At 47.9% G+C, this 27,773-nt stretch overlaps 1 protein-coding gene across 26 annotated transcripts in view; it reads right to left on the reverse strand.

Annotated features, from left to right (window-relative positions):
- The window catches only part of NTRK3 (neurotrophic receptor tyrosine kinase 3), a 397,061-nt gene that overhangs the window by 70,005 nt on the left and 299,283 nt on the right, over positions 1 to 27,773 (reverse strand). For all 26 annotated transcript variants that reach the window (XM_078376016.1, XM_078376017.1, XM_054258251.2 and 23 more), the window contains 2 exons: positions 12,007 to 12,137; positions 3,761 to 3,933 (listed from right to left, as the gene is read on the reverse strand). In XM_078376016.1, coding sequence (XP_078232142.1) covers positions 3,761 to 3,933; positions 12,007 to 12,137 — 304 coding nt within the window. The remainder of the gene's footprint in view (positions 1 to 3,760; positions 3,934 to 12,006; positions 12,138 to 27,773) is intronic.

Below are 27,773 nucleotides of genomic sequence, written 5' to 3' on the forward strand. Positions count from 1 at the left end.
CCTGTCCTCTGGAATGCCCCACAGAAATAAATAAAATTTTCCTTTCCAGTCGGCCTATGGCCTGTTTTGATCTACCCCAAATTAAATTACGTATGTGTGGGTATGGGTGAAACTCCACAACCAGATCCTGACAGCAGACATACTGAAATGAAAGAGGGAATAAACCCACCCTTTTTTATGCTTGCCTGCTTTCCAGGATTTTCACAAGTGCTAGATGTCTATTACAGAATAATTAGTAAAACAACAAATAACTCTGCCATAGCCCTTACCATGTGCCCAGTGCTGCTCTGGTTGTTTTAAATATTGTAATTCACTTAATTTTCCCACCCCAATTTTGAAACAAAGAAATGAAGGCACAAATGATCAGATCGCTCAGCCAATGTTCCAGAGGTCCAGAACGGCCACATGGGAAATCAGGAAGTAGGATCTGAAACCAGGTATGTGACTGTAAAGGGAGACCTGCTAACAGGAACATGGTGGGGGCGGGGCTCATTCTAAGATTATCAGGCTCCACCCCCTAGGATTCTGATTGGCTAGGTGAGCTTGCTCATTTGTGCTGGGGCTGGCAGTCCACACTCAATGGCACTCCGACACTCCTAACTGCTCCACCACACTGCTTAGCACTGGGTAATTTATGGCCATAGCGGTGCACTGTGACCTTGAAGCACAAGGCTGGGGAACCCCCAGAACCCACTCCATCCCAAATCAAAGCCCAGCTTTGTTATTGTAACACCTTGCCTGGTCATATCAGTCACTTTTAGTGTTCACTCTTTTCTCTAGAAAGCCCAATGAACCGTAACCACACCAGGGCCCTTATTTTTGGAGTTGTGGACTAAGGAGCCCTGGTGTACGGCAAGACCTCTGCCTGCTTTACTGCTTCTACCATTTCCCCTGAAAAGCACCATTAAGTATGACCACATTCCGTTTACTATCTCTGGTGGACTCTGCCTATCTCACTCCTCAGAAGGAGGAAGGCTGCATCAGCTCGCAAGGAAGAGGGATCAGCAGAGAAGCCCTTCCTCTGTCTACCTAGAGAGTGCACTCCAGCCTGCCTCTCAGCAACACCAGTGTGGAGACGTAAAAGCAGGTAGAGTCAGCCTGCAGGTCATGGAGGCTGTGTTTATGAGAGCAGCCAACAGCACACTTCCCAAACACTGCCTCTTGCTAAGAGCTTCTGGCCTCAGAGCATTCTTCAGAAGCTCACCCTCAACTGATAGAGCCTAGGAAGACAGATTAATGGAACCTACTGGAAATCTGATCAGAAGTGGAGGCTAAAGCTCAGATTTTGTTGTAAAATTGCCCCAGGAAGACTGTCTAGCCTTGATTTATATAGGCTTGTCCATGCTGCCTTCAAAAAGGGACCCCATAGAGACACAGAAGTCTTCAGAGTGTCAGCAAGTTCTTGTAGAACCATACTCTCACATGCATGCATTCCTCGTGCTGTCTGCCCTGGAGAAGCGGAGGCCTGGGGCTGCCCCCCACCTTATGCACTTCCTTCTATTTCTTTTGCATTCCTTTTCCTTTTCAACCTGCTCCATTTCCAACCTGGGCCGGTTCACCCCTCCTTAGGCAACCTGGTGTTCCCCCGCTCCCAGGAGGTCACCATATTGATGCTGAACTTAGTGCGGACACCCGATCGGCATAGCACACTACAGCCCAGAACTCCTGGACTCAAGAGATCCTCCAGCCTCAGCCTCCTGAATAGCTGGGACTGCAGACACATGCCACCGCGTCCAGCAACTCCTTTTCCTTTTCATCTTACTTTCTGCTTCTCCCATTCCTGACCTTTACTCTAGGCGCTCACTCTTTATCTCCCTTCTACTATCTTCTTTCTCTCCCCTTTTATGCATGGCACTAGTGCAGAGGCACCTAGGTGCTCTCCTTAGCCCTGCTGGTGGCTCTTGGGGCCGGAGATACTGCTGAATGTAAGGATAGGGTGTGGTGAAAAGTAGGGCATGTCCCTTGGACCCCAGGGAAACAAAAGGACAGGGTGAGGGCTATCCTGAATATTGAGAAAAGGTGTCGCCTGGATTAGAAGCTACCGTGGTTCACAATTCTCATAAAATAGTAATAGTAACAACTTTAATAGAAGCTACCATTGGCTGGTCACTGAACTACCTGCAGAACTTGTCTAGGCATTATACATATGTAGTCATTTAACGCTCATAGCAACAACCCTGTGAAGCAGTTATTAATAGCCATGTTCTCTAGGAGAGAAAATTAAGATTTAATAAGCTGCTCCAATTTGCAACTAAGATGTGACAAATCCAAGATATGAATCCAAATCTGTCTTATGCTAAAGACAAAATTCTCCAGGGAAAGGGATCCATTTAATGGTGAATCCAGGATTAAGAGGCTTAGAACATCCCACAGATGTTTTCATTTCCTGAAGGGCCATCTTTGTAGAAACCTCACTCATAAGCAGAGCTCCAGAGAGTCTTCCATTCCATTACCTGGTACTGACTCATTTCTTTGCTCCCCAAAGCCACAACACCCTATTGAATTCCCACTTCAAAGAGATACTCAGCAGGTTTTGGCGAGTGGGCTAGAGCCTTCTATAACTCACACTTGAACTTTGGAAATCTCATTCTCAGCCACAGAGCTCAATGAGATTCAAATTGTGGTGGTGGCAGAGACCACACCCTAAGTCTAGAGGGCCTGTGTGTTTAGCCTGCTTCCTGAGACCTTGGGTTCCACGGAACTTCATGCGGCTGTCCCTCCCATATATGGGCACTGTTTGGAAGTGGCATCTGTGGAAGGTAGAGGAGTCCTAACTCTGCGCTAGTGATGATATGCTGCCTTCTCTGGGGAAGGGAGAGCCACCACTGAAACTTCATCCAGAACTCCTGGCTTGAGTTCCAGTCTCTTACCAGTTACATTGAGAGCCCTCGAAGTCCAGGCAATCTTGTTCTAGGCTTGGAGAAATGCTTCTTACAATAAATCCTTTCTTTTTAGAATAGTACTATTCAATAGAACCTTCTATTGATGGAAATGTTTATACTAAGCTTCCTTGTATGGTAAAAACCAGCCACATGTGACTAACAAGTACTTCAACTATGGTTAGTGCAACCAAAGAACTAGTGAAACTGAATTTTTAAATTGTATTGAACTTTAATTAATGTAACTCTAAATGTAAAAGGCCAATGTGGCCACTGAACTGAACAGCACAGTTCTAGAATTAGCCTGAAGAAAATCGGCCCCCTTTTTGTTTCAACCATCTCTGGCGCCCAGTGAAATGTAACCTTGGATCTTTTTACTCATCATCAAAAGTCTTTGTTTCCAGGAGGGGTGCAAGATACTAGCCTCACTTTGCAAGTGAGGAACTTAAGGCACAAAGGGAGAAAGCTATTTACAGTATCAGGGAAGGGTGGCCCTAGAAACTTGGAGTTGTAAGCCTCTGGCTGCGAGCCTTCCAGGTTCCTCCTGGACCCATTCCAGACCCTGTTCTTCTTTTCAGTCCATTTCGGAATGAGGAAGAAGAGAATAGGTTATTTATAATAGCATCCTCAACTTGTTTTCCCTACAAACCAGGGACAAAGGCCTGAACCTGGCTGCTGAGAAGATGATGTATGAGAATGAATGTGTTCATCTAATTTCTCATCCTGAGACCGTACTACCCCCTCTAAACACTCTAAGTATTTCACTAAGTATACTACACTCTAAGTATTTAGAGGGGGTAGTATAATTTCTGGCTCCAGGGAAAACCCCAAGGGTTCAGTGGGACTGGGGTCAGATGCAGGGGACAGCCATCCTTGCTTACCTGAGGAACTTATTCAGATCTCCATGCTTCATGTACTCAAAGACCATAATGAGGGGGTCCCCATCGCCACACACCCCATAGAACTTGACAATGTGCTCATGCTGCAGGTTGGTGAGCAGCTCGGCCTCCCTCTGGAAATCCTTCCGGGCAGCCAGGGTGGGATCCTTCAGGGCCTAGGAACAATGCAGGACAAAGGGTTTTAGCAACTACAGGGTAGGGGGCTGTCTTCTCTACTTCTGGAAAGAAACCTGGCCCCACACACCTCTGGGTTCCCAATAAATATGATTTTAAATGGAATGTAAAGACAATGAAGCCCAATCCAAACTATAAGGCCTGAATCCTTCCTCCTCCAGCATTCTGATCCCTGCAGAAATAGAAACCCACTTTCTGACATCCACATCCCACGCACTCACCAGTGATTTCAAACTGCTCATCACAGACACAGGCGAGTAGGTATGGCAGCTGGAGGGGCTGTGAGGAAGAAAGCCTGGCAAAAGCCCCTGCTCCAAAGGTTTTCTTTGGGGAAACTGTCCCACAGCTAGAATAAACAGTGTTGACAACCACCGCCCCAACTGCTTTAGCTTTGCGAATTAGCACATGCTCATAGCCTACTGGAAACCGGGCAAACAACACGATTAAGTCTCCTTGTCTTTTGGAGTCCTTGTTTTTAGATCATGAAGGAGTCTACATTTGCAAAGGAGGTTGAGTGCTTTGACTTCCGGAAGGTACCTGTGTTCTCCTAATAGGGCTTTGGAGGAAGCAATAAGGTGGGAAGAGTGGAGGAGCAGCTACCAGAATGGCAACTAGTGGACAGAAACCTCAGATACACCCAGGACCAGGCCGAGTCCTGCAAAGTCCTGGTGTAAAATGGAAAGAAGCATCTGAGAACCACCAGAATGCCACCACATGCACTTCCTGTAAGGCCCAGGAAGATGAATATACCCAGGTAGAATATAAGTTTTGCATGTGGATTTCCCAGCACCTAAAGGGGACTACAAGATCAAACATGAAGCCTTTGAGCACACCTGAAGGACCCTGGATAGGGAACTGCCATGGGCACAGCAATGCCAGCCAGATGGACAATGGTATGTGAAGCAGAGAGCCCCTTTCTGCATGAGGAGCACCTTATGCAGGTGGGCTCCCCCATTTCTCCAGCCTCTCCACCCTCCCTATGAAGCCAGAAGGCAAATGAGGCCAAACATTCAGTTGCTTCAACTGACATGCTTTAGCCACCTCAATAGACACAACACAAGGCAATGAGGGAGTGAGTGCAACATTGGCTCACCATTTGCAGGTGAGTGACAGTCTAGACAGACCGGAGACTGGGTTGCATTCTCTCTGCTAGGCATCTGGCTTTTCCAGGCTCACTGGCCTCTCCTGTAGGTCAGGTAAGTGCCAATACGTCTCTCTCACCAGAGATCTTTCTCCTGTCCCTGCAGCCCCATCAGCTGAAACCTACAGGGTTTCCTTGGTTCTAACACTGCAGTAGCGTGAATATGCCAAAAGAGGTGTACCTAGGGGGTCCATCAAACCTCTCAGCCTTTAGCACACATCAGAAATGATGGACTTTTAGCATGAAAGGGCCCTACACAACATCTACTCCTACTCGTTTCTGGAGTTGGAGAAACTGAGGCTGAGTCTGTCCAGGAATCTGCTCACATTCACACTAATTAAATGACAGACACTTAGAGCTTGACTGGACCTCGGGACTCTGCTGGTGGGCCTCACAGTGCCCCAGAGTTCAGCAGCAATGCCTGTGGGGTCATCAGGTGGAGGTGTCGTCTTTCAGCAGACATCAAGCCCCACTTCAACCAGCACCACCTTCTATTTTTTAAAAAAAACATTTGGAAGCTTGATAAGAAATATTGCTTGATTAAATGAATCTATGGCTGTCAAAAATGTTGAAAGTTATCTAGTGTTTTCAGATGAGATAATAGCTGGGGTTCAGTGTGGGGAAGGAACTTGCCAAAGATCACATAACACGTAATAGCTTGGGTCTAGGGCCCAGGACACTTTCCTGCCCAGCATGCCTGCCTGAATTAATTTATGGGATAAATTAGTCACCAGACAGGTCCCCAAGAGAATGGTAAGCAGAGGAATAAAAGAATATGAAAGTTTAGAGGAGAGGGTCAGGAAAGGCATGGGGCATGGGCTGCCAGCAGAGTGGCTGGGCCCAGAGAAGGTGCCAGGCTTGCAGGATAGGCCAAAGACATGTGATCAGCCCATTGCTGATTTTTACCAGACCTGATTCCACGTGTTCTCCACTTCAACTCTCGCTGCTGGATCTGGGAAGCTACCTAACAATAAATGAATAGGATGTAATGTCCAACTACAGCCAGAACAAAGACATTTGAGAAGTCAGAGAGTCATGGTGAGAGACAGTTTCTCCTGGGGACCCAGCTCCCAGCAGCAGCCCTGAGCTGCATCGGCTGGCTGGGTCATGGGTATTGGATGATAGAGAGTGATTTATTTATTTTCATGAAGAAGAAGAAGGGGAAAAAAGGAACCCAGCATGGGTGGGATGTGAGAATATAAAGATTTATGTGAACGCTGGATTTATGAGAGGGAAAAGTAGATCAAATCTGAGGCCAGCCAAATGGCCTCTCTCCATCTCTTTAAATCATTCTCTCCCACAGTCTGGACGTCAATGACGGCCATGGGATATTTCTGTTCTCAGGTCTCAAGCAGTACCAGCCAGCGTCCCCTCGGCTGGCACCCTGCACTGTGAGGCAGAGATGGGGTCCTCATTTGGGAGATGGGCACAAAGCAACCACCATCACTTTTACTCTTCTACAGCCCTTTTCTGTGCTTTCAAAGTGGGCTTTCCAGCTCTTGGGTCAAACCTGAAGATCTCACCTAACTGGCCAAGGGTGGGGTGTGGCAACCAGGTAGGAGCTGCCAGTGGCCCTGTCCCCAGGGATTGATGCAATTAGAACAGAGGTGACAGGAGGAGAATAATGAGGAGGCAAGTAGGGGCCAGTGACTCTCTGGCCCCTCTCAGTGGGGTCCACATGTAACATCTTCATGGCTGGGAAACCTCAAAATGGGTCACCAGTCAGTGACATGGGAAAGAACCCATTTATCATGGCTACCAACTGTGGGTGCAGACACATGCATTGTGCCAAGAGGTCTCTGAAGCCAGGGAGGCTCCTGGCTCAGGCCCTTATACAGTATCCTCAGTACAAAAAGGAGAGCTACAATTCACCCTCCTTCTCTCCCTCTCTTCCTTCCAAAGTTTGGAAAACATTTCCATTTCTTTTTTTTCTTTTTTTTTTTTTGAGACGGAGTTCGCTCTTGTTACCCAGGTTGGAGTGCAATGGCGCGATCTTGGCTCACCGCAACCTCCGTCTCCTGGGTTCAGGCAATTCTCCTGCCTCAGCCTCCCAGGTAGCTGGGATTACAGGCATGTGCCACCATGCGCAGCTAATTTTTGTATTTTTAGTAGAGACGGGGTTTCACCATGTTGACCAGGATGGTCTCGATCTCTTGACCTTGTGATCCACCCGCCTCTGCCTCCCAAAGTGCTGGGATTACAGGCTTGAGCCACCGCGCCTGGCCCCACATTTCCCTTTCTTATCTTTCCCCCGGCACGCACCAGCTGTCATGTCCACCTCTGCCTTGGGGAAAGGGTTTTAATAAGGTCATTTTTTGGGTGGAAGGAAAATAGGCTAGATGACAAGAACACAAACTTCTCAACAGCTCCCAGTTCTTCCTGGGTCACCTAGCATCTTCATGTCATCCAGCCTCTGCTGCCCTCCATTTTACTTTCTTTTTTTTCTTTAGGGGGAGATATTTCAAGGGATGTTCGGTTTCAGATTTCATTAATATTCTGAAACTCATGACATAGATACAATATACACACATTCCTAAATGTTCAAAGTCCTAAGTGGTCAAACACACACATGCATACGCATGCACACACACACATGCACACTCACACATGCGCACACACATGCACACATACATGCACACACACATGCACACTCACACTCACACATCAATCAACCTTCTTTAATTATAAAATCATCTTTCTTTTAGTGACTAAAAATCCACTGCCATTTCCTCTGGGTGAGATTCTCAAACAGCTTCACCAGGAAAGAAGAGGGTAGTTGTCACATAGAGGGGTACCCCTCCCTCATCTGTCTTCCTGGCTTAAAACTGGCCATGGGCTTCCCAATGTTCGTAGGATAAAATCCAAACTCCCTAACACAGTCATGGACTCTATCAGGTCTGGTCTCCCAGTCTCTCTCTGCCTCTTCTCCTCCCACACACTCCTCCCCCATCATTTATTACACTTCAGTCTCACTGGCCTTCCCATACCCTCCAAGCTTTTCTCTGCCTCAGGGCCTTTGCTGCTCCTTTCGCCAGAAAACTCTCTACTGAGCTGTGTCTACACTGCAGGCCAGATTAGCTGGCACTGCCTATGATCTCTGCAGATCATGAGATCCTCAACAATCCCTGCTAGTTGGGCACCCAAGGAGATACTTCTGTCCCATAGAGAGGCCTACCAAGAATCATCCGTGATTGTTCCCAAACTCATTCATGACAGCTCAACCTGCTAATGTAATTACATAACGTAATGAAATGTTCTAGAAACCAATGAAATATGAGTGTAGATTGGGGAGCTTTATGGAAGCTACAATGAATGCTTTTTAAAAACCTGCTAAAGGTCAGTGGTTAAAAATACTGTTAAGAGTGGAAGGCAAAAGTATCCAAACATTGGGAAAATAGTCAAAATCTGAGATTCTGCACTCAGATGGTTTCACAAATGTCTTAAGCTCCTGCTTCGATGTAAAATGATTGAAACTGAAAATTTTGACTACTGAAAACAGAAACCAAAACACTCTTCAAACCAAAAGGAACCCAATAGCTGAAGTTCAGATGTATCGGAAGAAATATAATGCTAAATCCAAATGACTAAAATTATCAAAAACCAGAACATCAATTTCCTGAAGATAAATCAATTTCATCAGAATGGCTCAAAATGATTTCAAAATAAGTAAATGCTCAAAAAGAGCAAAGAAATATATTTTTTAAAGAAAATAAGAAGGCATGTTGGAAGTAGGGGGAGAAATAAAATTCAGGTAACAAAATTAAGAACTGATTAGATATCTTGGAAATAAAATATATAATCATTGAAGTTAAAATAAAAACCTCTAGACAGGAAAAGCTCTAAATCAGATAAAACCACATGAAGAATTCATGAATTAGAAGACCACTGAGGTTCACCCAGGACAGAGCATGAAATGACAGAGAAAAAAAATAGGAAAAATGGGGAGGACGACCTCATTCTCTCCTCTGCAAAGGAACAGGGTTGCCTTGGTTTGAATGCCATGTAAATGTTCTTTTTGTCTAATGACCATTTTGGAGTGGCACCACTTACTTAACAATCTATCTCATGCATGATGCTATTTTAATGTCACACTTACACTGCACATATATGCAGATTATGTCCTGCGCCGTCCTGCTTCCTCTCCCCAGCAGGCTGTAAGCACCTTAAAAATAGGCTGTGCTTTCTGCTTCTTTGTTTGTACCATAGCAACTGCTGGGCAAAACATTCTTGTTTGGGAAAACTTTATCTTGGGTTATACTTGTATGTGTTCTCCAGAAGTACAACATTACCCTGCATCAACATGAGAACTATCTCAAAAGGAAGGTTCCTGCAAAAAGAAGTGGAATCTAAAGAGGGCAGGAAGCAGAAAACACCACTTCCAAGATGTTCTCTGGAGGAGGTAGGCCTCTTTTCCAGGCTGGCAACTAGGTAGATCCACTGAGTGGCACATGGTACAAAATCCCAGAGGGTTCATCTCCTTGAGGTCCCCAGATCCAAGGAAAGAAGGAAATCTTTTTAAAAAGATGGAAACAGAAACACACTTTGTGCATTATTCGGTCTGCCCCTTAATGCCAGACCACTCAGGGGAAACATTTCCCAGGGTTTTCAGCCATCATCTCATTCTCTGCTGAAAGCGCAAAAATGTTCAGTTCATTCACCAGTTCCCACATGGATGTCGCAACACCCTGTGGATTAGCGTCATCCTACATATTAAAAATGCCAGGGCAGGGCAGATCCTAAGCTTAGGGACAACATTAGAAACCTTTCCATATCCCTGCTCCAAGCTGTTTAAAGACACCCTTGCTCATTTGACCATCTCATGTCTATGGAGACACACGGAGCAAGTTTATTGACAGAATGTACAGCAATAACAATCATTAGCCTTTCAGGATGCAGTACCTTATTTATTTTCTGGAGCAGAGGTCAGAAAATGATGCTTACTTTCGTTATCAAAAAAGGTTACTGGACTAGGCGCGGTGGCTCATGCCTATAATCCCAGCACTTTGGGAGGCCGAGGCAGGTGGATCATTAGGTCAAGAGATCGAGACCATCCTGGTCAACATGGTGAAACCCCATCTCTACTAAAAATACAAAAATTAGCTGGGCGTGGTGGTGCAGCCTGTAATCCCAGCTACTCAGGAGGCTGAGGCAGGAGAATTGCCTGAACCCAGGAGGTGGAAGTTGCTGTGAGCTGAGATCGTGCCATTGCACTCCAGCCCGGGCAATAAGAGCAAAACCCTATCTCAAAAAAATAATAATAATAATAAAATAATTAAAAATAATTAACCAAAAAAAGTTACTGGAAAATAGATGCCCTCATTAGTTAATGTGTTATTTATGCTACTTTCCAGCAACACGGGCAGAGTTGCAGTGGAAAGTATAAGGCCCTCAAAGTCTAAAATATTTACCTTTAGAGAAAAAGTTTGGTGACTCCAATTCCAGAGAGTCAGTCAATGTAAGCTTGGCAGGTCATACGTCATGTGTCTAAGCCATTCAGTAACATCAACATCAACGATAACGATGTTGACGGAAACCAATGCCAACTACTTTTTATTGAGTCTCTACTAAGCCCCAAACAGTGCATTAAGGACTTTAGACACATAATGTGATCTAATCATCAACATTCTATGGGGGGGATATTATGATTGCTATTATACAGATGAGGAAATTGAGGCTCAGAGAAGTTGAGTGTCTTGTGCAAGGTCACACAGCTTATCAGCAGTGAAGCTGGGATTTGCATCCAGGTTCTCTGATGCCCATGCTATGCCTGCACTGTCCTATCTTCATTCTTGGAGCCATTTGCCCTCTGTGGATGGAAACAATCTGTAGATACACAAGACTATGAATACAGAGACCCAAAAGCTGCAGAAACAAGAACTGGCTTTGTGATCCCTCAATGCTAAGGACAGGACCATTCTGAGATCTTGGTGAGTATCTTCACTGGGAGCCATATCTCTGGCGTTGGTCAGCCCACAACTTAGGACATGGCAGACTGTATTCTGGCCTCAGAAGCCTGCTCACTGCACCCAAGGAAGTCACTCCAGACTCAGAGAAGGGTTCCAGGGATCTGCGGATGCCTTCAGGAGGCTACTTGGCTCTTGTTTATGTCAACCACGTTCAAAGATTTGACCAATATTGGTTTCCAAAGAGAAGCTGTTGACTGCTGGGTGGAAGAGTCTGGAAGGGCAATTAGTAATAGCAAAGCCCCTTCTCTCCTGCTCCATGCAGTTCAGCTCCTGCCACAAATCTGCCATGTGTCTTGGCAACACAGAAGCCCTGTGGTCGAGGGAGCCCTCTAGCAGCTTCCAGGAGGAAGTTTCTCCCAGACATGCTGGCACTTGGGCTCTGAAACTGAAACCCACGGAAAATACCTAACAATTTCACCAACTTCACTCATTATTCTCCCAGTGCTAATGCCCTGCCTCCCTGCTGCAGCCCCTGCCCCACAACATCTTCTTCTATTATCAGTGATGTTTGTGCCTTTGTGAATTGGTTACCCAGACCTCCTTAAACAGCCCACTCTACAACAGCTCCACTCCTGAGAAATGGCCATGTGACTTTCCAGGCTCAGACCGCATGTCCTGTAAAGCCACTACGTGGTGAAGGGTGGAGGGTGGAGGGCAAGTGCTGGCACAGAGGTAATCACAAGGCCACCAGAAATGAACCAGGGTCATTTACAAAAATAACTTGCTCCCCAGGCATAGCTCCCTTAAGTGCTACAGCACCTGACCTTGGAAGTCAAAGGAAGTTGTTTTGGTCCCTAGGAAACTTCACTGATCTTGGAGCAAAGTCCTCTGATTGCATGTGACAGAGCCAATTGAGCACTATCTTCTCAAATGGAGTGAGCCTCTTCCTCCCCTCCCCAGGCCCTCACCCAGCCCTCCTCCTGGTGCCCACAGGCCTCTGGGTTTACCTTCACAGCCACGAGCATCTTGTCCTTGGTCGGGCTGAGATTGTAGCACTCGGCCAGAAAGACCTTTCCAAAGGCTCCCTCACCCAGTTCTCGCTTCAACACGATGTCTCTCCTCTTAATGTGCTGCACATCTGTAGGAGGGAGACAGGGAGGAGGGCAGCAAGTCAGTCCTCATTGGTGACACAGGGAGACCAAAGAGTACAGAGGTCTAGGGTGGAGACCTCTGCTTCTGAGTCCACAGCAGGCAAAGACAAACTCTAGCACCCCAACTTTAGCATAAAAACTGACATCCCTCTGTGCTTTGAGAGTATGGGCCAGAATCAAATCTCAGTGCTGTCCCTGAATAACCCCCAATCCCTCTAAACCACAGCATCCTCCGCTGGCAAATGGAATCAGTAGTTAATGCATAGGATTCTGGTATTGATTAGCCGGAGTTGTTGGAGACGGCATAAAGCAGTCTCCACAGTTTTGTGCATATGAATTCCCTGGGAAGCTTGTCAAAATGAAGATTCTGATCCAGAGGGTCTGAGAATCTACATTTCTAAGAAACTTCCAGGTGATGTCCATTTGCTGTTGGTCGCACTTTGAACAGCCAGGTTTCCAGGATATGATGGAGAATCAGGTTGGAATCCTGGTTCGACCCCATTAATAGTTTTTTTAGCTTTGGAAAGTTATTTAGCCTGAGAGCCTCAATTTTTTCTTCTGTAAAATGAGATTAACAAGAACAACTTCCTCGCTGAATTCTTGTGAATTAATTGAGATAATCCATAGAAAGAGCTCCGCCCAGTGCTGAGGACAAAGTAAAGACATAGACACACATGCACACACATGCACACATGCACACACATACATACACATGCACACACATACATGCACACGCATGCACACGCATGCACACATGCACGCACACATACACATGCACGCACACACATGCACACATACACACACACACACACACACACACACAAAGACATACTGGCTTTTATGGTAACAAAAAGCTGTAGTGACCCCATCACAGTGCCTGGTTCATGACAGAGACTACTAAGGGGAAGCTAAGATTATTTGGGAAAAACTTCTACTTGACCAACCCTTCTCTGAAAGAGAGAAAGACCAATGAGATCACCAAAGGCAAGTTCAGAGTCCACCCAAGAACGAGAGTATGTGCAGAGAGAAGGGTTGCCCCTGCCTCTGCTAATTTAGCAACCTAATTAAAGTCTGTCTGCCTGAAGAAAGCAGAGCTGTGACCTCAGCCCTCCCACCGATTTGGAAAGAATGCTACAAAGGAGTTGGACAAGCAGTGGGCTGGCGATGAAAGGAGGGAACCGGAGATTACTCACTGACCTTTACATTAATTGTTCAACAGGCAGAAGCCCATTAAATACCTGCATTCACATGATGAAGAGCATTGCAGAGCCAAAAGGAGGATTTTCCCAAGTGACTTTGTTGAGAAATGAAAGCGGCAGCTCCTGGACCATGGCAGACTGTCCTCTTAAGTCAGGAGACATACAGGGACAGAGGGGCATGGCTGGAAGCCTTGGGGTAGTGTTTTGTTGGTTTAGGGATTCCTCCAGGAGTAAACTACAGGAATCTTTTTTCTCCCCGCATCAGTCCTTGGTATCCCTACAGTGTCCCAGATGATCCACCTACCAAGTATTTGTGGAAGGAAGCATTTGCAGACTATTATTTTCTCCTTCCTCCAGGACAGACCTGCAGGTTAACAGCTGCTGGTGACTGCTCCTCCCAGGCTACAGGCTGCAATGTGGCTGCTACATGCTGTGGGGGTATGCCCTGGTCTTTACAGGGAGGGGATTAAAACTGGTTCCCTTTTGCACAATTTCTGTCTCTGTTTCTCAGCCTCCGAGGAATGGAGAGCAAGGCTAAAGAGTCTCCCACTGCGAGAAAATAGGAAGTCAAGCCCTCTCTTGGGAGACCACGTGCTCCTGCTGCCTAATCATTCTCAGGTGACCAGGGATGATGCAGGCCTTCTGCAAGGTAAGTGCCTGGCACTGCCTGGGCATGAAGACAGGGCTTACGATGGCAGCTGTACCATGCCAAGCCCACACCTCTGAACATGCCGGGATTGGGAAGGCAGGCATGGGAAGACACAGGAGCTTGCTTCAAGACCTGGATCCTCCAAGTGCTTGTGCACCTCACCAAAAAACAACAAAAACTTGGGTCTCAGATTTCTCATCTGTAAAATGGGTATGGGGAGAATAGTAGGAGTTCAACTTACCTATTACCTGAGCGTGGAAGTTTGTAAATCTTTAAGTCCTCCAAAATGCAGGCTGTGTTTTGGCATTTTCATTATGATTGATATTATTTCACAAAAAGGAGAAACGAGGGCCAATTCAGGCATCCCCACCTACTGGCTGAGCTGGGCACAGAATTCAGAGCATCAGAACATGGCAGGGTTGCCAAGTCACTTGGGGAAGAGCCCCCTTTGGCCCCTGTCTCCACTCCAATCCCACCTTCCCTCTCCATTGCAATGGGAGAACTTGAGAACATGTCAAAATCACCTAGATGGCTCATTACAACAGATTGCTGAGCTCCTCTCTCAGGGATTCCTATCTAGTAGGTCCAGGCTGAGGCCTGAGAATATGCAAATCTAAAATCCCAGGTACTGCTGGTGCAGGACCCACTTTCAGAACCACTAGAACATGGCTTCTATGGTGGGGTGGGGAATTAGCCAGCTGAAGAAGTTCACCTTTACAACTTGACCTAAACAAGTACCATGCTCACAGACAGCTTAGCCACATACCTCACTTCCAGAAGCCCCGGAGGAAGTGAGACATCCTGGACTTAGCTCCAAGGCCCTCCTTCCCTCCCTAGCTGTGTGGTCTAGATTGAGTCAAGTCCATCCTCAGAGGCCCAACTACCCATCCATGCAATGGAGATCACGCCTCTCTTGCCTTCTTAGGTTCTAGAAACATCTCTACAAAGGCAAAACAATATTATATCTTTTCCTGGGTCCCTAAATCCAACTCTGGGCTGGAAGACCTCACCAGCTCCCCTCAGAACACTCACTCCCAGCTACAGTGAATACAAAATGGGAATGGAGGAGCTTTAAAGAGAACCAGACTCTGCTTTTCAGCTGCTGTGCCTTGGTCATGTCTTGGAACCCATCCTTCTCCTCTCCCTCCCTCAGCAGCAAGAATCACAAGCCCTGAGAGATTCAGACAGGACAAGTGGGAGTGGCATCCAGGGGGTGCTTTCCCAGCCCTCCCTCAAATCCCAGGAGAGCCGGGCAGCAGCTGCAAACCCCGGCTGCAGGAGTGGGGAAGCTGTGACAGCCACGAGCCTTGAAGGTAGCAGAGGGCAAGTGACCGTAGTACTGGAAGGTCATCTGCTCTCTGCGAGCACGTGAGAAAGGCTAAGCAGAAGCCTCCCACAGGCCAAAGTGTCTTCCCCAAATTTCAGGGATGTGGAAATACTCCGGCGCTCAGAAGAAAATAGGCTTGGCTCATTCTCGTTTTCTTCAGGATGAAATAATGTTGACACCAATACCTGTGCTGAGCCCTGGGTAGGGTGGTGAGCACTGGGAAGGAGCAGAAGGCGGAATGGGAAATAAACACAGATTTTATTCGACCATAAATTCTCCCCCAGGAGAGGACTTGTTCCTGGTCCTGAGGATAAGAAGCTCCGCAAGGTAACCAGGGAGCTTTGGCAGAGAGTTGCTGGATTTGGACCAAACGCATAAGGCAAATCACTTCCATGTGGACGACCCCATGCATCAACAAGACTGGAGACTCCAAAATACCATCTGAGCAGCTTCTTTCACTGAACCTACCAAGGAAAAAGTCGGGCAAAGGGAATTACCTTGCACCGTATGTATTCAACACCTACTATGTATTCAACACTTGATTCTCGCAATAACCCTGAGAGATTGAGAGATCAGTGTAATTACACCCCTTTCACAGCTGAGAAAACAGGGGCGGGGGTAACTTTCCAGATTCACAGGTAAAAATCGGCCAGGGAAGGACTCTCTTGTTTATGACGTCCAAAACCGTATTCTTTCCTGTACCTTAGGCTGCCTTCCCTCTGTCCTCCCAGCTTTACGGCCACTAAAATGATCCCGTCTACAGAGGCTTAACCCTTCATCTTCCACTAACCAGCTTTCCCTCACCCTGCTCATCCAGGAACTCTATGATGGCATCTTCCCAAGGGCAAGGGCAGGAGCCTCCCCGCCCCTGAAGCCTTGCAGAACAGACAAAGCCCTGGGGAGAAGGGTATACGTGGGGACAGAGTTCGGGAGGAACAGCCTCTGCTCAGGCCCTGGGGAATGCCTGTAGTGAGCCGTTTCATTTCTGACATCCACACGTCTATTTGGGTCCCTGTTCCTGCATACTTTTAGCTCACACAGTGCTGTTCAGAGCTGCCTCTGGTGAAACTATCTGACCCACATGCCAAAAAGTGATGGATTTTCGTAAGAGGAGAGGGCATCAATCTCCTTTTACTGCCTGGCTGGCTGGCGCAGCAGAGTCTGGGTCACAAGGCTCAGACATGGAGACACTGGAAGGGAGGCGGGGCGGGGGATACATAGCCCAGGCCGTGGGAAGACCTCCCAATCTCCAACAAGGAAGGGGCTGCTGGAGAAAGCAAGGGGCTGCTATGTAACAGGGAGGGTTCTTTGGGAAATTAAAAGAGTTCCGGGGACATTCTGGCCTGGCTTTTCCCTAATTCTTTTTTGTGAGACAGCCACCAACTGGGTTCCACCAGAGGAAGCCACCTGTAGATCTTGTTCCCACAGGACAACCGGTTCATCCGACACAAGTACAGAATGAGAATTTCTGTGTTTTAGTGGCTGCTCCAAGAATTCTTTCTCTGTAGTGAGGACCAAGATAACTATTCCATATGTGTGCGATTCACTTCTGGGAGGTCTTCCAGGCCTGCAGCAAGCATGACCTAGAGCAGAATCTTGAGTCCATCGAGGTCACTGGCCACCTCTGGACGGAAGACCTCAGAGCCCTGAGAGATCGGTGGGCAGGCAGGGGTTATCCCTCGTCCTGCCTCTGCTCCCCTTGGCTGCCCTGTGGCGTGGGAGGGGAGACATACACAGAGCCCCTGGATACGCTGGCGTTGCTGGACACATAGGTGACCACTGTCAGCTTCACCTCCCTGTTCTAGGAGAATGTGGCCAGGGAGGTGGCAGGCATAAACTGCTTAGCCCTGCTGACCAGGGAGGAAGAGGGAACAAAAAAACCTGCCCCAAATGGCACCTGTGAAAGAGCGAAGACTGGAAAACAGAAACAAAGCCAAAAACAGATCTCTGCTGAAATCCTGACCCTCTTACTTACTGATTGAATCCTACTCTCTCCACGCCTCTGGTTCCTTATCTGTACAATGGGAACATGGATACTGACTTGAGAGAACTGTTGAGAGGATCACAACATTGTCAGGCAATAGAGATGATGTAAAATATCAAAAATATATTAAACATTTAACAGATGTGTTTCTTTCCTTTCTGATTTTCATTTCAACTAAGAGCTCAAGACCTATCTTGCAAATAAAACTGTGGCTTGGAAAGAAATGTGGAGAAGAATGATGATTTTCTCCTGAAATAAAATGGCATGAGCTTGCCCAGGGGGAAGCTGACCCTGACTCAGGGGTTACCAGTTCTGTCTAAGGCTGCCACCACCAAGCTTGAACTCCTCCTCCTTCAGAGGCCAAAACAGTTTGTGGGAGGAGGTTGGTCAGACAGTGGAATAAAGACATCAAAAGGCAGAGACAGCCACCTACTCAAGATTGGTATTGATCAGTAGAGAGGAACCCTATTTCCCAGGGCTGGTGGTTATAAATAACGGCGACCCTGCCAAGCAGCAAACTTGGTCCCCGAAGGTAAGTGTACACACTCAGTCACACTCAGATTGCCTCAACAGAAATTCATTTACCACCTTGGTGTTTCAGCTAATTATTGTCTTGGTGACCATGCGTGTGGACAGCACTGAGACAGTCCTTCTCTGAAAGTGGCAACTTAAAGAGGCTCACGGGAACCCCCTGCCACCGCCAGTGCCCCTAAGGGCTGGCCCTGATGGAAGCCCCTAACCATCCTGCCCTCCCTTCTTCCCTGCCTCATGTTGATACTCAGTTCCTAACTGGTTCCTGCCCTCATCTCTGAGACCTCCCAGGTCCTTCCCTTGTGGATTCCATCTCTGCATTGGTCTCTTTTAGCTTATTATCATCCCTTTGTGCCCTTATTAATAATAAAAATAACTGCCATTGATTAAGCACTTACCCTGAGCCAGATACCAGGCTGAGCACATGATCTCTTTACAGCTGTTTTTTTTTTTCTCCTGGATGGAGTCTTGCTCTGTTGCCCAGGCTGCAGTGCAATGGTGCAATCTCAGCTCACTGCAATCTCCACCTCCCGAGTTCAAACAATTCTCCTGCCTCAGCCTCCTGAGTAGCTGGGATTTCAGGCGCGTGCCACTACACCTGGCTATTTTTTTAAAATTATTTTTAGTAGAGACAGCATTTCCCCATACTGGCCAGGCTGGTCTCGAACTCCTGACCTCAGATGAGTCATCTGCCTCTGCCTCCCAAAGTGCTAGGATTATAGGCCTGAGCCACCATGCCCAGCCCTACAATTCTCTTAAACACAATGTGGTGCTGTCCCCGTGTTACAGATGAGGGGACTGAAGGTGATTAATTAATTTGCCCAAGATCCCCTAACTGTTTGAGGTGTCCCTGTGGGACTCTAAAGGCTGGGCTGAGCACCACCTTGACATCCTTTACTCATGACAGCCCACATCACCCTTACAACCCCCACTTCGAGGCTCTGCTTTCTGAACTGGCATCAGTGCTCGGTAGAAACCAGTAACATCCATAGAGAGAGAGTGTGCCACTTTATCCTGGAACCTATCTTGCTACCCTTGATTCCCACCACCTAAGCTCAATGTAAGCAACAAGAATGACATTGGAAGATAAAGCCAGCATCAAAATGCAGAAATCCAAGACCTCACTGCCCCACCCAGAAACAGGGAGTTTCCAGGACCTCAGGGCTCCCCCATTACAAGGTGAGTCCTGAGGGTGACTGCATGCAGGAGGGAAGAGGGAGATTCTTGGCAGGAGAGCGGGGAAGAGGAAACAGGGAGAGGAAGGGAGGATCTGTGAGAAGTGTGTGTTTTCTCTGCACTAACCAGACCCTAGGGTCTCCGGCTGCCAAAAAGGCTCAGAAGAAAACATTAATTCAATACCACACATTTAATTACACATGAAATGGAATATCTTTAAATGGAAAAGAATAACATTCCTGGAGCTCCAACTGTGCATGTTTGAAGTGGCAGGAGGGAGGAAGAGGGCCAGCTCTGAATCAATGAGGGGGAGGGAGACCACCACGAGGGCAGCGCCCTGCCTGAGCTCATGACAGAAATTTCTGACAGCCCTCTCTGACCTGCGCTTACACTTTCTCCTGGCCTCCTAGCTGGGTCTCACCTCGTGCCCTCTATGGGGAGGAGCTAACTGCATGAGGTATTGCACAAGAGCACAGCTGGGCACACGCATCCCCTGTCCAGCAATAGACCCTTTGTAGGGGTCTCCAGCCAACCCAGTCAGTTCTCCACCTGGACAGAAGAGCCTAGCACAGCTAAACTATTCAGACCACCACTCTCGCAGAGCTGTCCCCGGATGATTTAGAGACTAGGAGACGGACAAAAGGGCATCTCTGGGTTCCTGTAAAGGACCTTTCTAAGAGAAGACATTTTAAAGGCTAGAGCTCCAAGAGAAGAATTCTGCAGACTTGTTTTAGAGGTCTAGAATTTAAAAATTATTAATCAAGGCCAGGCGCAGTGGCTCACGCCTGTAATCCCAGCAGGTTGGGAGGCAGGCGGTAGGTTACTTGAGGTCAGGAGTTCAAGACCAGCCTGGAAAACATGGTGAAACCCTATCTCTGCTAAATATACAAAAGTTAGCTGTGCATGATGGCACGTGCTTATAATCCCAGCTACTTGGGAGGCTGAGGCAGAGAATCCCTTGACCCCAGGAGGCGGAGATTGTGGTGAGCTGAGATTGCACCACTGCACTCCAGCCAGGGTGAGAGAATAAGCCTCCATTTCAAAAATAAAGAAATAAAAGAAAAAATAAAAAGTATTGATCAAATGGGGTAACAGTGACTTGGGAGGGGACTCCAGGTTGAATGGCCACCAGCACTGTTTGTTCCTGTTGCTGCCCTGGGGCCAGGTTAGCTCAGCATTTTTTACCTAAGAATGGGAACCTGGATGTGTTTGCTGGCCAGCCCATGCCTCATCCCTAGGCCTTCTCTGGATTAGGGCTTCCATCACACGTTCTTTTCACATTTTGACGTCTTTGCAAGGAGGCTTTGAAGGGTGCTGGCAGTTGCTCAAATCAAAAGGTCAAAAGTCAAAAGGCATGTGCTGCTTGAGTTCATAGGTTGGGCCCAACGCAGAGTCTGAGACCAAGTAGGTGCTCACTCACTATTTGATGAATGGGCAAATAAGTTAAAACTCCCTCGGAAGCTCTGCTAGAGACTTTAGCAGGGAAAACACTGCAAAGAGGGAGGAAGAAGGGAATCTAGGGGAGTGGCAAAAAGAAAGGAAACATGAGTGAGAATGGGAAAAGATCCAGGAGGTTCCTAAGAACAGACTTATTTACAGCCTGGCTCCGAGAATGGCCTGAGGAACCAAGATCGTATTGAAACAGGAGGGTACTGAAACCCACGTTCTAACCCTCAGTGTCCGGTTCCCCAGACTTCTAAACAAAGTGACTCTGGGGTCAGCTCCGAAGCAGCTCAGCAAAAAGCAGGTCCCACTCGGGGGCACGTGTGCCCCCTTAGGCTAGAGGCAGCGGTCTAGGACACGGAGACACTGTGTTCCCACCAAGATGAGTACATAAATAAGACACCCTGCTGTTTCTGGAAGCGGCGAAGAGAGAGGAGCCGCACAGGACTGTGTGTTCTGGGGCAATTTCCAGCTCACGTGTCTTGACAAAAGAAGTTCAGAGACTGAGGCTGAAGTTCAGAAGTGTCCCTGCTCCCCAGTGCTACCCCACTGAGCTCCACCACCATGAGCTCAAACACTGACCGACACCCAGGCTCCTGACATCAGCCTCCCTGACCACAGCACACCGGCCCTTTCATACCCACTTCCTGGTCTCCATGTCCTGTTGGCCTTTCCCGTGACGAGAGTGCCTCTGGCTCACATTAAGCAGTGACTGCTTGAGCCAAGAATAAAGAGCAAAAGAACTCCCCAGGGAGAGCCATTTGGAAATGAGAAGTTAGGTGCTGAAAGATGAATCTCAGGCTCTGCCTAAAAATCTGTCCCTCCAACAACTTGCTGCTCCCCGCTTCCTCCACCACTTCTGGCCTGACAGTGACAAACCCTCTTCAAAGTCTTCACATGAGGGTCACATCCCACCTCTCGACCTCCCCAGAGGCCCTACCTCTCCAGCTCCTACTCAGGAATGCTGCCTTGGCCTCTCAATCTTGGCATCTAACTCTGTCTCCCAAGTCTTCCCTGTGATGTCATGTTCCCATCAGAACACACAGAGCATAATGTGTTCAAGGCTGTCCCTTCCAGCACCAGAGCTCTGGGCTAAGGCATAGACTGCAGGGCACTGGAGCCAGGAGGTGCAGCTCCATGCAAAAGTCTTGAGGTCAGGAAGAGAAACACCTGTGAGGACCACAGGGTGAACCACAGAAGGGGAGGCCAGAGGATCCCAGTCACTCATTTGCAGGACACAGCATTGGCCTTGACAACTACCCACAACCATGGGTCCATGAGAAAAGTGAGCTGCTTCTGGCGGGAGGAGGAGAAAGGGCATTATTTGATCTGTATAAGACAGGCAGCAGCGCACCTTAAAATACAATAGACACAAACAAAAGAAGAAAGGACAGGACGAGAAGCTTGGGAGCAAATACCAGCATCAGAGCAAGGGGGTCGAGGAAGAACAGTCTTTGCAATGAGACAGAACCGGGTATATATTCATATTCAAGGACACATCCTCAGAGGCGGCATTTGGCAATTTGCTAAACCAGTCTCAAATGTTGTTTTCATGAGTGAAATTAAGAAAATATCCACCTCATTGACTTGCCATGAGGATTCAGTGAAAGTATGTGTACAGTCATACATTTGGAGCATGTTGAAGGAAGTAATGGCCATAACAGTTCAGGAAGGAATGTGCCGGTTTCTTCCTCTCACCTGCTCTCTGCTCAAACCTGTGAGGATCCTCTGTGATTGTTATTGTTATTATTATTATTATTAAAGGGCTTACTGCATGGAGTTGTGGTATCTTTAAATGAAATAAGAGATTAAGTGTTTAAAACAGTTGGGAGGCACATAGTAGGGGCTCAGTAGACCTTAACCTAGAGTATCCATGTCTTCAAGGCAGTTTTTCGTTTTGAGAATTCTGATAACCTGGCCCAACTCCCCAGGCTTCGTCCTCACAAATGCATTAAATAGAATCAACAGATGGACAGGCTGGCCGTCCACTGTCCTCTGAGCAACCGTGTGAGCTCACGCCTGTGCATCTGTGTCCTAGCTTTCCTCCATCTGGGGTACCCATCCCCACTTCCACTAGTAGAAATCAACCCAATCCCTAACATGGAAAATAATCCTCTGTTCTCCATAAGATCTTTTCCTGTTCTTCTCTTTCTTTCCCCAGAATGTTTATTCCTTATACAAAAATAGGCGGCTTGGGACCAACCCTGCTTATTTTTTGCCCCCTATATAAGCTCAACTCTTGGGCAGCTCAGAGAAAACCAGCTCAAAACGACCTTGCTGCCTAACTAAAGAGAGTAAATGGTGCTGGCAAAGACCAGCATTCGATTTTTATGTGATAGAATTTCGTTATACTGGGGCATAAAATTCCAATTCATTTGTGGATACAGGCCCAGCCCTTAGACATCCGACATTCACCAGGTTCCAGAAGAAAAGCTTGGTAGCCTGAGAGGTCTGTTTACCCTCATTCTTTCCCCCAGCAATGAACTTAACCATGGAGGAGGTTTTAGTTAATACACAAAGGACCCCAGGAAATGAACAGGTCACCCAGTGAGGCCTCCCACAGAGACCTGAGAGGCCTTTCTGTGGAAAAGTCGAACTTTACTCTTGCTTAAAGCAGGAGGCTCAGATGCCAGAGATAAGGTGATGCTCTGCTTCTGAAGGGAATGGAAGGCAGGCCCAGAGTCCACTGAAATGTAGAAACTAATATCCTGTGTGGGGTTCTTCACCTTAAGAGTCTTTCTTCAAGGAAGACTCGGCCAAGTGAGGTGGCTCATGCCTGTAATCCCAGCAGTTTGGGAGGCTGAGGTAGGTGGATTACCTGAGGTCAGGAGTTTGAGACCAGCCTGGCCAACATGGTGAAACCCAGTCTCTACTAAAAATACAAAAATTAACCAGATATGGCGGCACATGCACCTGCAATGCCAGCCACTTGGGAGGCTGAGGGGGAGAATCGCCTGAACTTGTGAGGCAGAGGTTATACAGTGAGCGGAGATTACATCACCCAGGCTGGGCGACAGAGTGAGACTCCATGACATCCCCCCCTCAAAAAAAAAAACAAGAAAAGAAAGATTCATCTTTCCTCTTTTCCTCTTCGTCCTTAATGGAGAGCTCCTAGGACATACATGTGCCCCCCTTGCAAGGGCTCTTGCCCTTGCACAGCAGGAAAGCTCCCTTGGGCAGCTCTGGTTCCCCCATGGGGGCTTCCTGCCTTCCACAGCTGTATGGAGGGGCGGAGGGGCGGAGGGGCCTCAGAGATCAGCATCAGCCTCACCTGCGGATCCCCATCTCCTCTCTCTGACCTAGGGAGTGACAGCTCCTTCTCCCTCCCAAACTCAGCCCAGCTCCCACAGGCTTCCTCTGGAGCCCACGGTGACACATAGTTATCTTTGCTGCCATCTCATCCTGGCCCCATCTCCTTCCACCTGAGCTCTGCATTTGGACACCATCTCCATCAGACTCTCTCGGAAGCCCCTGAAGCCCTCCCCCGCAGACTGAGGAGGCTGTCCAGGAGTCCCGCGAGTCCATGCCGGGCCCATTTCGAGGTGTATGTTCCCATTCCTCATCCCACTCCCGGAGCTGGGGCTTCTGCCAGGCACCCTTGCCTTTCCTTCCCCATCCCCACTGCCCTCTCTAAGCCTCTCACTCTGGCCCTCACGCCGCTCAGCCCTGTATCTGATGGGAAACAAGGTCAGGCCAGGGCCTGTGGGTCCCAGCCATGCAGGCACTCCGCGTGGGCAGCCTGAGCTCAGCACAGCCAGCAGATTCGTTCCGCACGGCCTCCACCATCCCGCATCCGTGCTTCCCCCATCTAAGCCCACTCATGCTGCCAGGTGTTTTCCCACCACATCCTCTGAGCTGACTTCCAAGAGTTTCCCCCACACCAGATGTTAGACACACTGGCTTTCTGGTGTTCTGGCCCGTCTCCTGAACCTCCCCCTGCCCTAGAATTCTATAGAAAACAACAACAACAACAAGAAAAAAAAAGAAGAAAGAGAGAGAGAGAGAACTGGTGGAATTGTGAGTGCCCCCATTTGACCCCAGAACCCCTCCACTGGTTTGGGAGTCTTGGATCAGGCCCACTTGTATTCACCAAGCTTCAAGTTTTCTGCCCCTCAGGCACTGGCTAATGTCATCGGGGAATGCTTACATAGACAGTGCTTTGGACGAGAAGTTAATTCTTTATCGTCTTCCTGGTACTGACAGAAACTGGGTCACAGAGAAGTGTGAGGTTTCAATGATGTCAACGTTATATTTTTCTTATTAGTCCTTGGGAAGATCACAGATAGTCGAGGGGTTGTTGGGACTGTTGGTCAGTGGAAAACAGAGTAGGGAGAAATCTTCACTGAATAGCACTAGAGCTGTGCAGCTAATGAACGGCCACCTCTGACTGATAGGCCTGGGCCCCCTTGGATGGCTCCAGAAGAATGAAGGTGAGGCCTCTGGGGCATCAGCCTCAGGAGCCCATATCAAACACACTCAGAAGCTGCCAAAGGAGCCATCCTTCCATGATCTACAGAAGGACCCCCAACTCCTTTTCTCAACAGCCTTGGGGACGTTTCCTCTCTCCTTTTCCAGAAGCGATTGCTGCTTGATATGGTGACATCTACACATCGTCTATGTGCTGAGGCCTCCTCTGGCATAGACTACTCCACTTTCTCTGCTTTCCCTGGGAATGAGCTCTTCCTAGCCCCCTTGCCTACCTGCCCCTCCTCCGTGGGGGTTATTGACCTCCATTGCCGGCCTGTTCTTTGCTGCTTTCTGCAGCTACTCTATTCCTGGCAGGCTTTTTCTGTGTGTGTGTGTGTGTGTGTGTGTGTGTGTGTGCGCGCGCGCGCGCGCGCGCGCGCGCATGCGCGCATGCTTTTTTTTCTCTGAAATAGATCTTTATTGTAGGCTCTCCAGGCAGATGTGAACAGCTCCTTGAGCCTCCACTGTGCCGGATTCAGGCAGGGCCCACAGCCTAGGCTACCATCCCTCTCTTGCCAGCTCTCGGAGAGGCCAGCCCTTGGGCTCTCTTTGCACAGTCCTACAAATTCCAACTAGGGGATATATGTGAGACGAGATGTTTCCCATACCAGCTCTTTACCCTAGAAACTGGCCCTTTCCCTCTATGTCTCTTCTCTGAGTATTTACTCATTTTCCCATTTTCAGTAGAAAACGTATGGAGGCTGAATGATCAGACAGCTATACCTCCTGCCTCCTGCAAATGAGTCTTGTGTCAATTACACATGGATATCCTCCTGTATAACTTTCCCTTATCTGTGAGACTCTGGAGCAAACATATGTGAATCTCCAATTACTCCAGGTTGTGCCTTAGGCAGAATGTTTAGGAAATCCAACTTATAAAATCAGGAAGGAATTTAATATTTGGATGGAAGACCAGCCATAGGAAAAAAACGTTATCTGCAACATAGCAAAGCCACTAGATAAATGTTTCATTGAAGAGACTTCTCCCAGAAAAGTTTCTAGCAGGCCAGGGTTTGGGAAATGGAATTCGCTGTTCAGTGCCCATGGTTACTAATTTAACGTGTGTGAAAAGCCATGTCATCTTTTCACCTGATGCGCCATCTACACTGTTTTAACTTAGAGGATGATAAAAAGAAACAGTTTAATAAACAAAATCATCTATAAGCGTATCCATAGTTCCCTGACAGCCACTGGGTCTGTTTTGTTTTTTTTTTTAGCAAGTCCTTTCATTTTGCATGCACAATTTGCACAATTCTTTGGCCATAGACTTCCCAGGAGTGCGGTGCGGTTGTGACCTATAAGATGGGGCACTCCCAGCTCTGCTACTAACTAAGCTGTGTGACACTGGACATCTCACTCAACCTCTCTGATATGACACTGCATTCGGGAAGTGCAATCTACTGCTGACATTTGTAGGCAAATGAGTTCATGTTTGTCTGTAAACCCCTTAGCACAGTACCAGGCATGGAGTGCATGCTAAGACTAAGATTCATTTCTGCTCTGTCACCCACGGCTGCTCAGTTTGAGCAGCCTTCTGCCCATGGACACAGGGAAAAGCATAAATTCAAAGGTCTTCCCTCCTGTAACACACCGATTCTACCTGCCCACCTAAAGCAGGAATTTGTCTGCAGAGATTGAGCTGTAGAGAACTCTGATTGTCCCAAGCCATAGGTGTTCAAATGGGGCCTTTGCTCAGCTTACGGGGGCTGTTTGTTATCTGTTACATGCTAAGAGGGTCAGGAGATTGGGGATATGGCATGACTCAGGGAACCTGGAGGCAGGTTGATAAACTCACAGCAGGTGGCAGGCACACACAGTGACCTTGCTGAGTGCCTTTCACATTGGCGCAGAGAGTCATAGGGGTGGCTGAATGGGACTGCAGCAAGTGAGTAGCTTTGTGCCTGGGTCTTAACTGAGAAGAGGATGGAGAGAGCTGGAAATGTCCGCCTACACTAACGTCTGCGAGTAACCCTTGCTCCAAACTTGCCAACAGGCACAACCATTGGCTCCAGCCAAGCCCCCTGCTTAGTGGTACTGGGCAGAAAAGGGGCCTATTCAACAAGAGATCATTGTTGACAGAGATGGAAACTAAGGTACCAACCAGAACTCTCACACTTATTTGTTGGGTTACATGTTGGTTCAATCCTTTTCATATTCAACAAATGTGCATTAAAGTTTAAAGTGTGTGTCAGGAACTGGGCTGGGGTCTCCAACAGGGAATAAGAGACTCTTCTGGCCCTCCTAGGGCTCACTGGTCTAGGGAAGAGGATAGATGAGTCACCAGGGAAATCTGAATACACTGTAATAAGCACCCTGGTGGGGCAAGGAGAGGACCCTTGGGTTACCTGGAAGGTGCGTATATCTAGATCTGGAAGGGTTGGGATAGACTACCTATGCTCCCTGAGCCTCCATATCTTTGTGTATAAATGTGAGAATATATGGAAAAATGACTTCCATGCAGCAGTCAGATAGAAAGTGTTCTAGTTTTTTCATCTTCCCACGATAGCAATAAAAATGCACAAATAACATACTGCAAGTTACTCCAGGTACTTACAAACTATGCTGCTCTGTTTTTTTGTTGGTGGTGGTGGTGGGTTTTTGTTTGTTTGTTTTTGAGATGGAGTCTTGCTTTGTTGCCCAGGCCAGAGTGCAATGGCCTGCAACCTCTGCCTCCTGGGTTCAAGCAGTTCTCCCCGCCTTAGCCTCCTGAGTAGTTGGGACTACAGGAGCCCACCACCATGCCTGGCTAATTTTTGTATTTTTTAGTAGAGATGGGGTTTCGCCATGTTGGCCAGGCTGGTCTTGAACTCCTGACCTCAGGTGATCTGCCCCCCTCAGCCTCCCAAA

This window comes from Callithrix jacchus, chromosome 6 (assembly GCF_049354715.1).
Source record: "Callithrix jacchus isolate 240 chromosome 6, calJac240_pri, whole genome shotgun sequence".
In the NCBI taxonomy this organism is placed as follows: domain Eukaryota; kingdom Metazoa; phylum Chordata; class Mammalia; order Primates; family Cebidae; genus Callithrix; species Callithrix jacchus.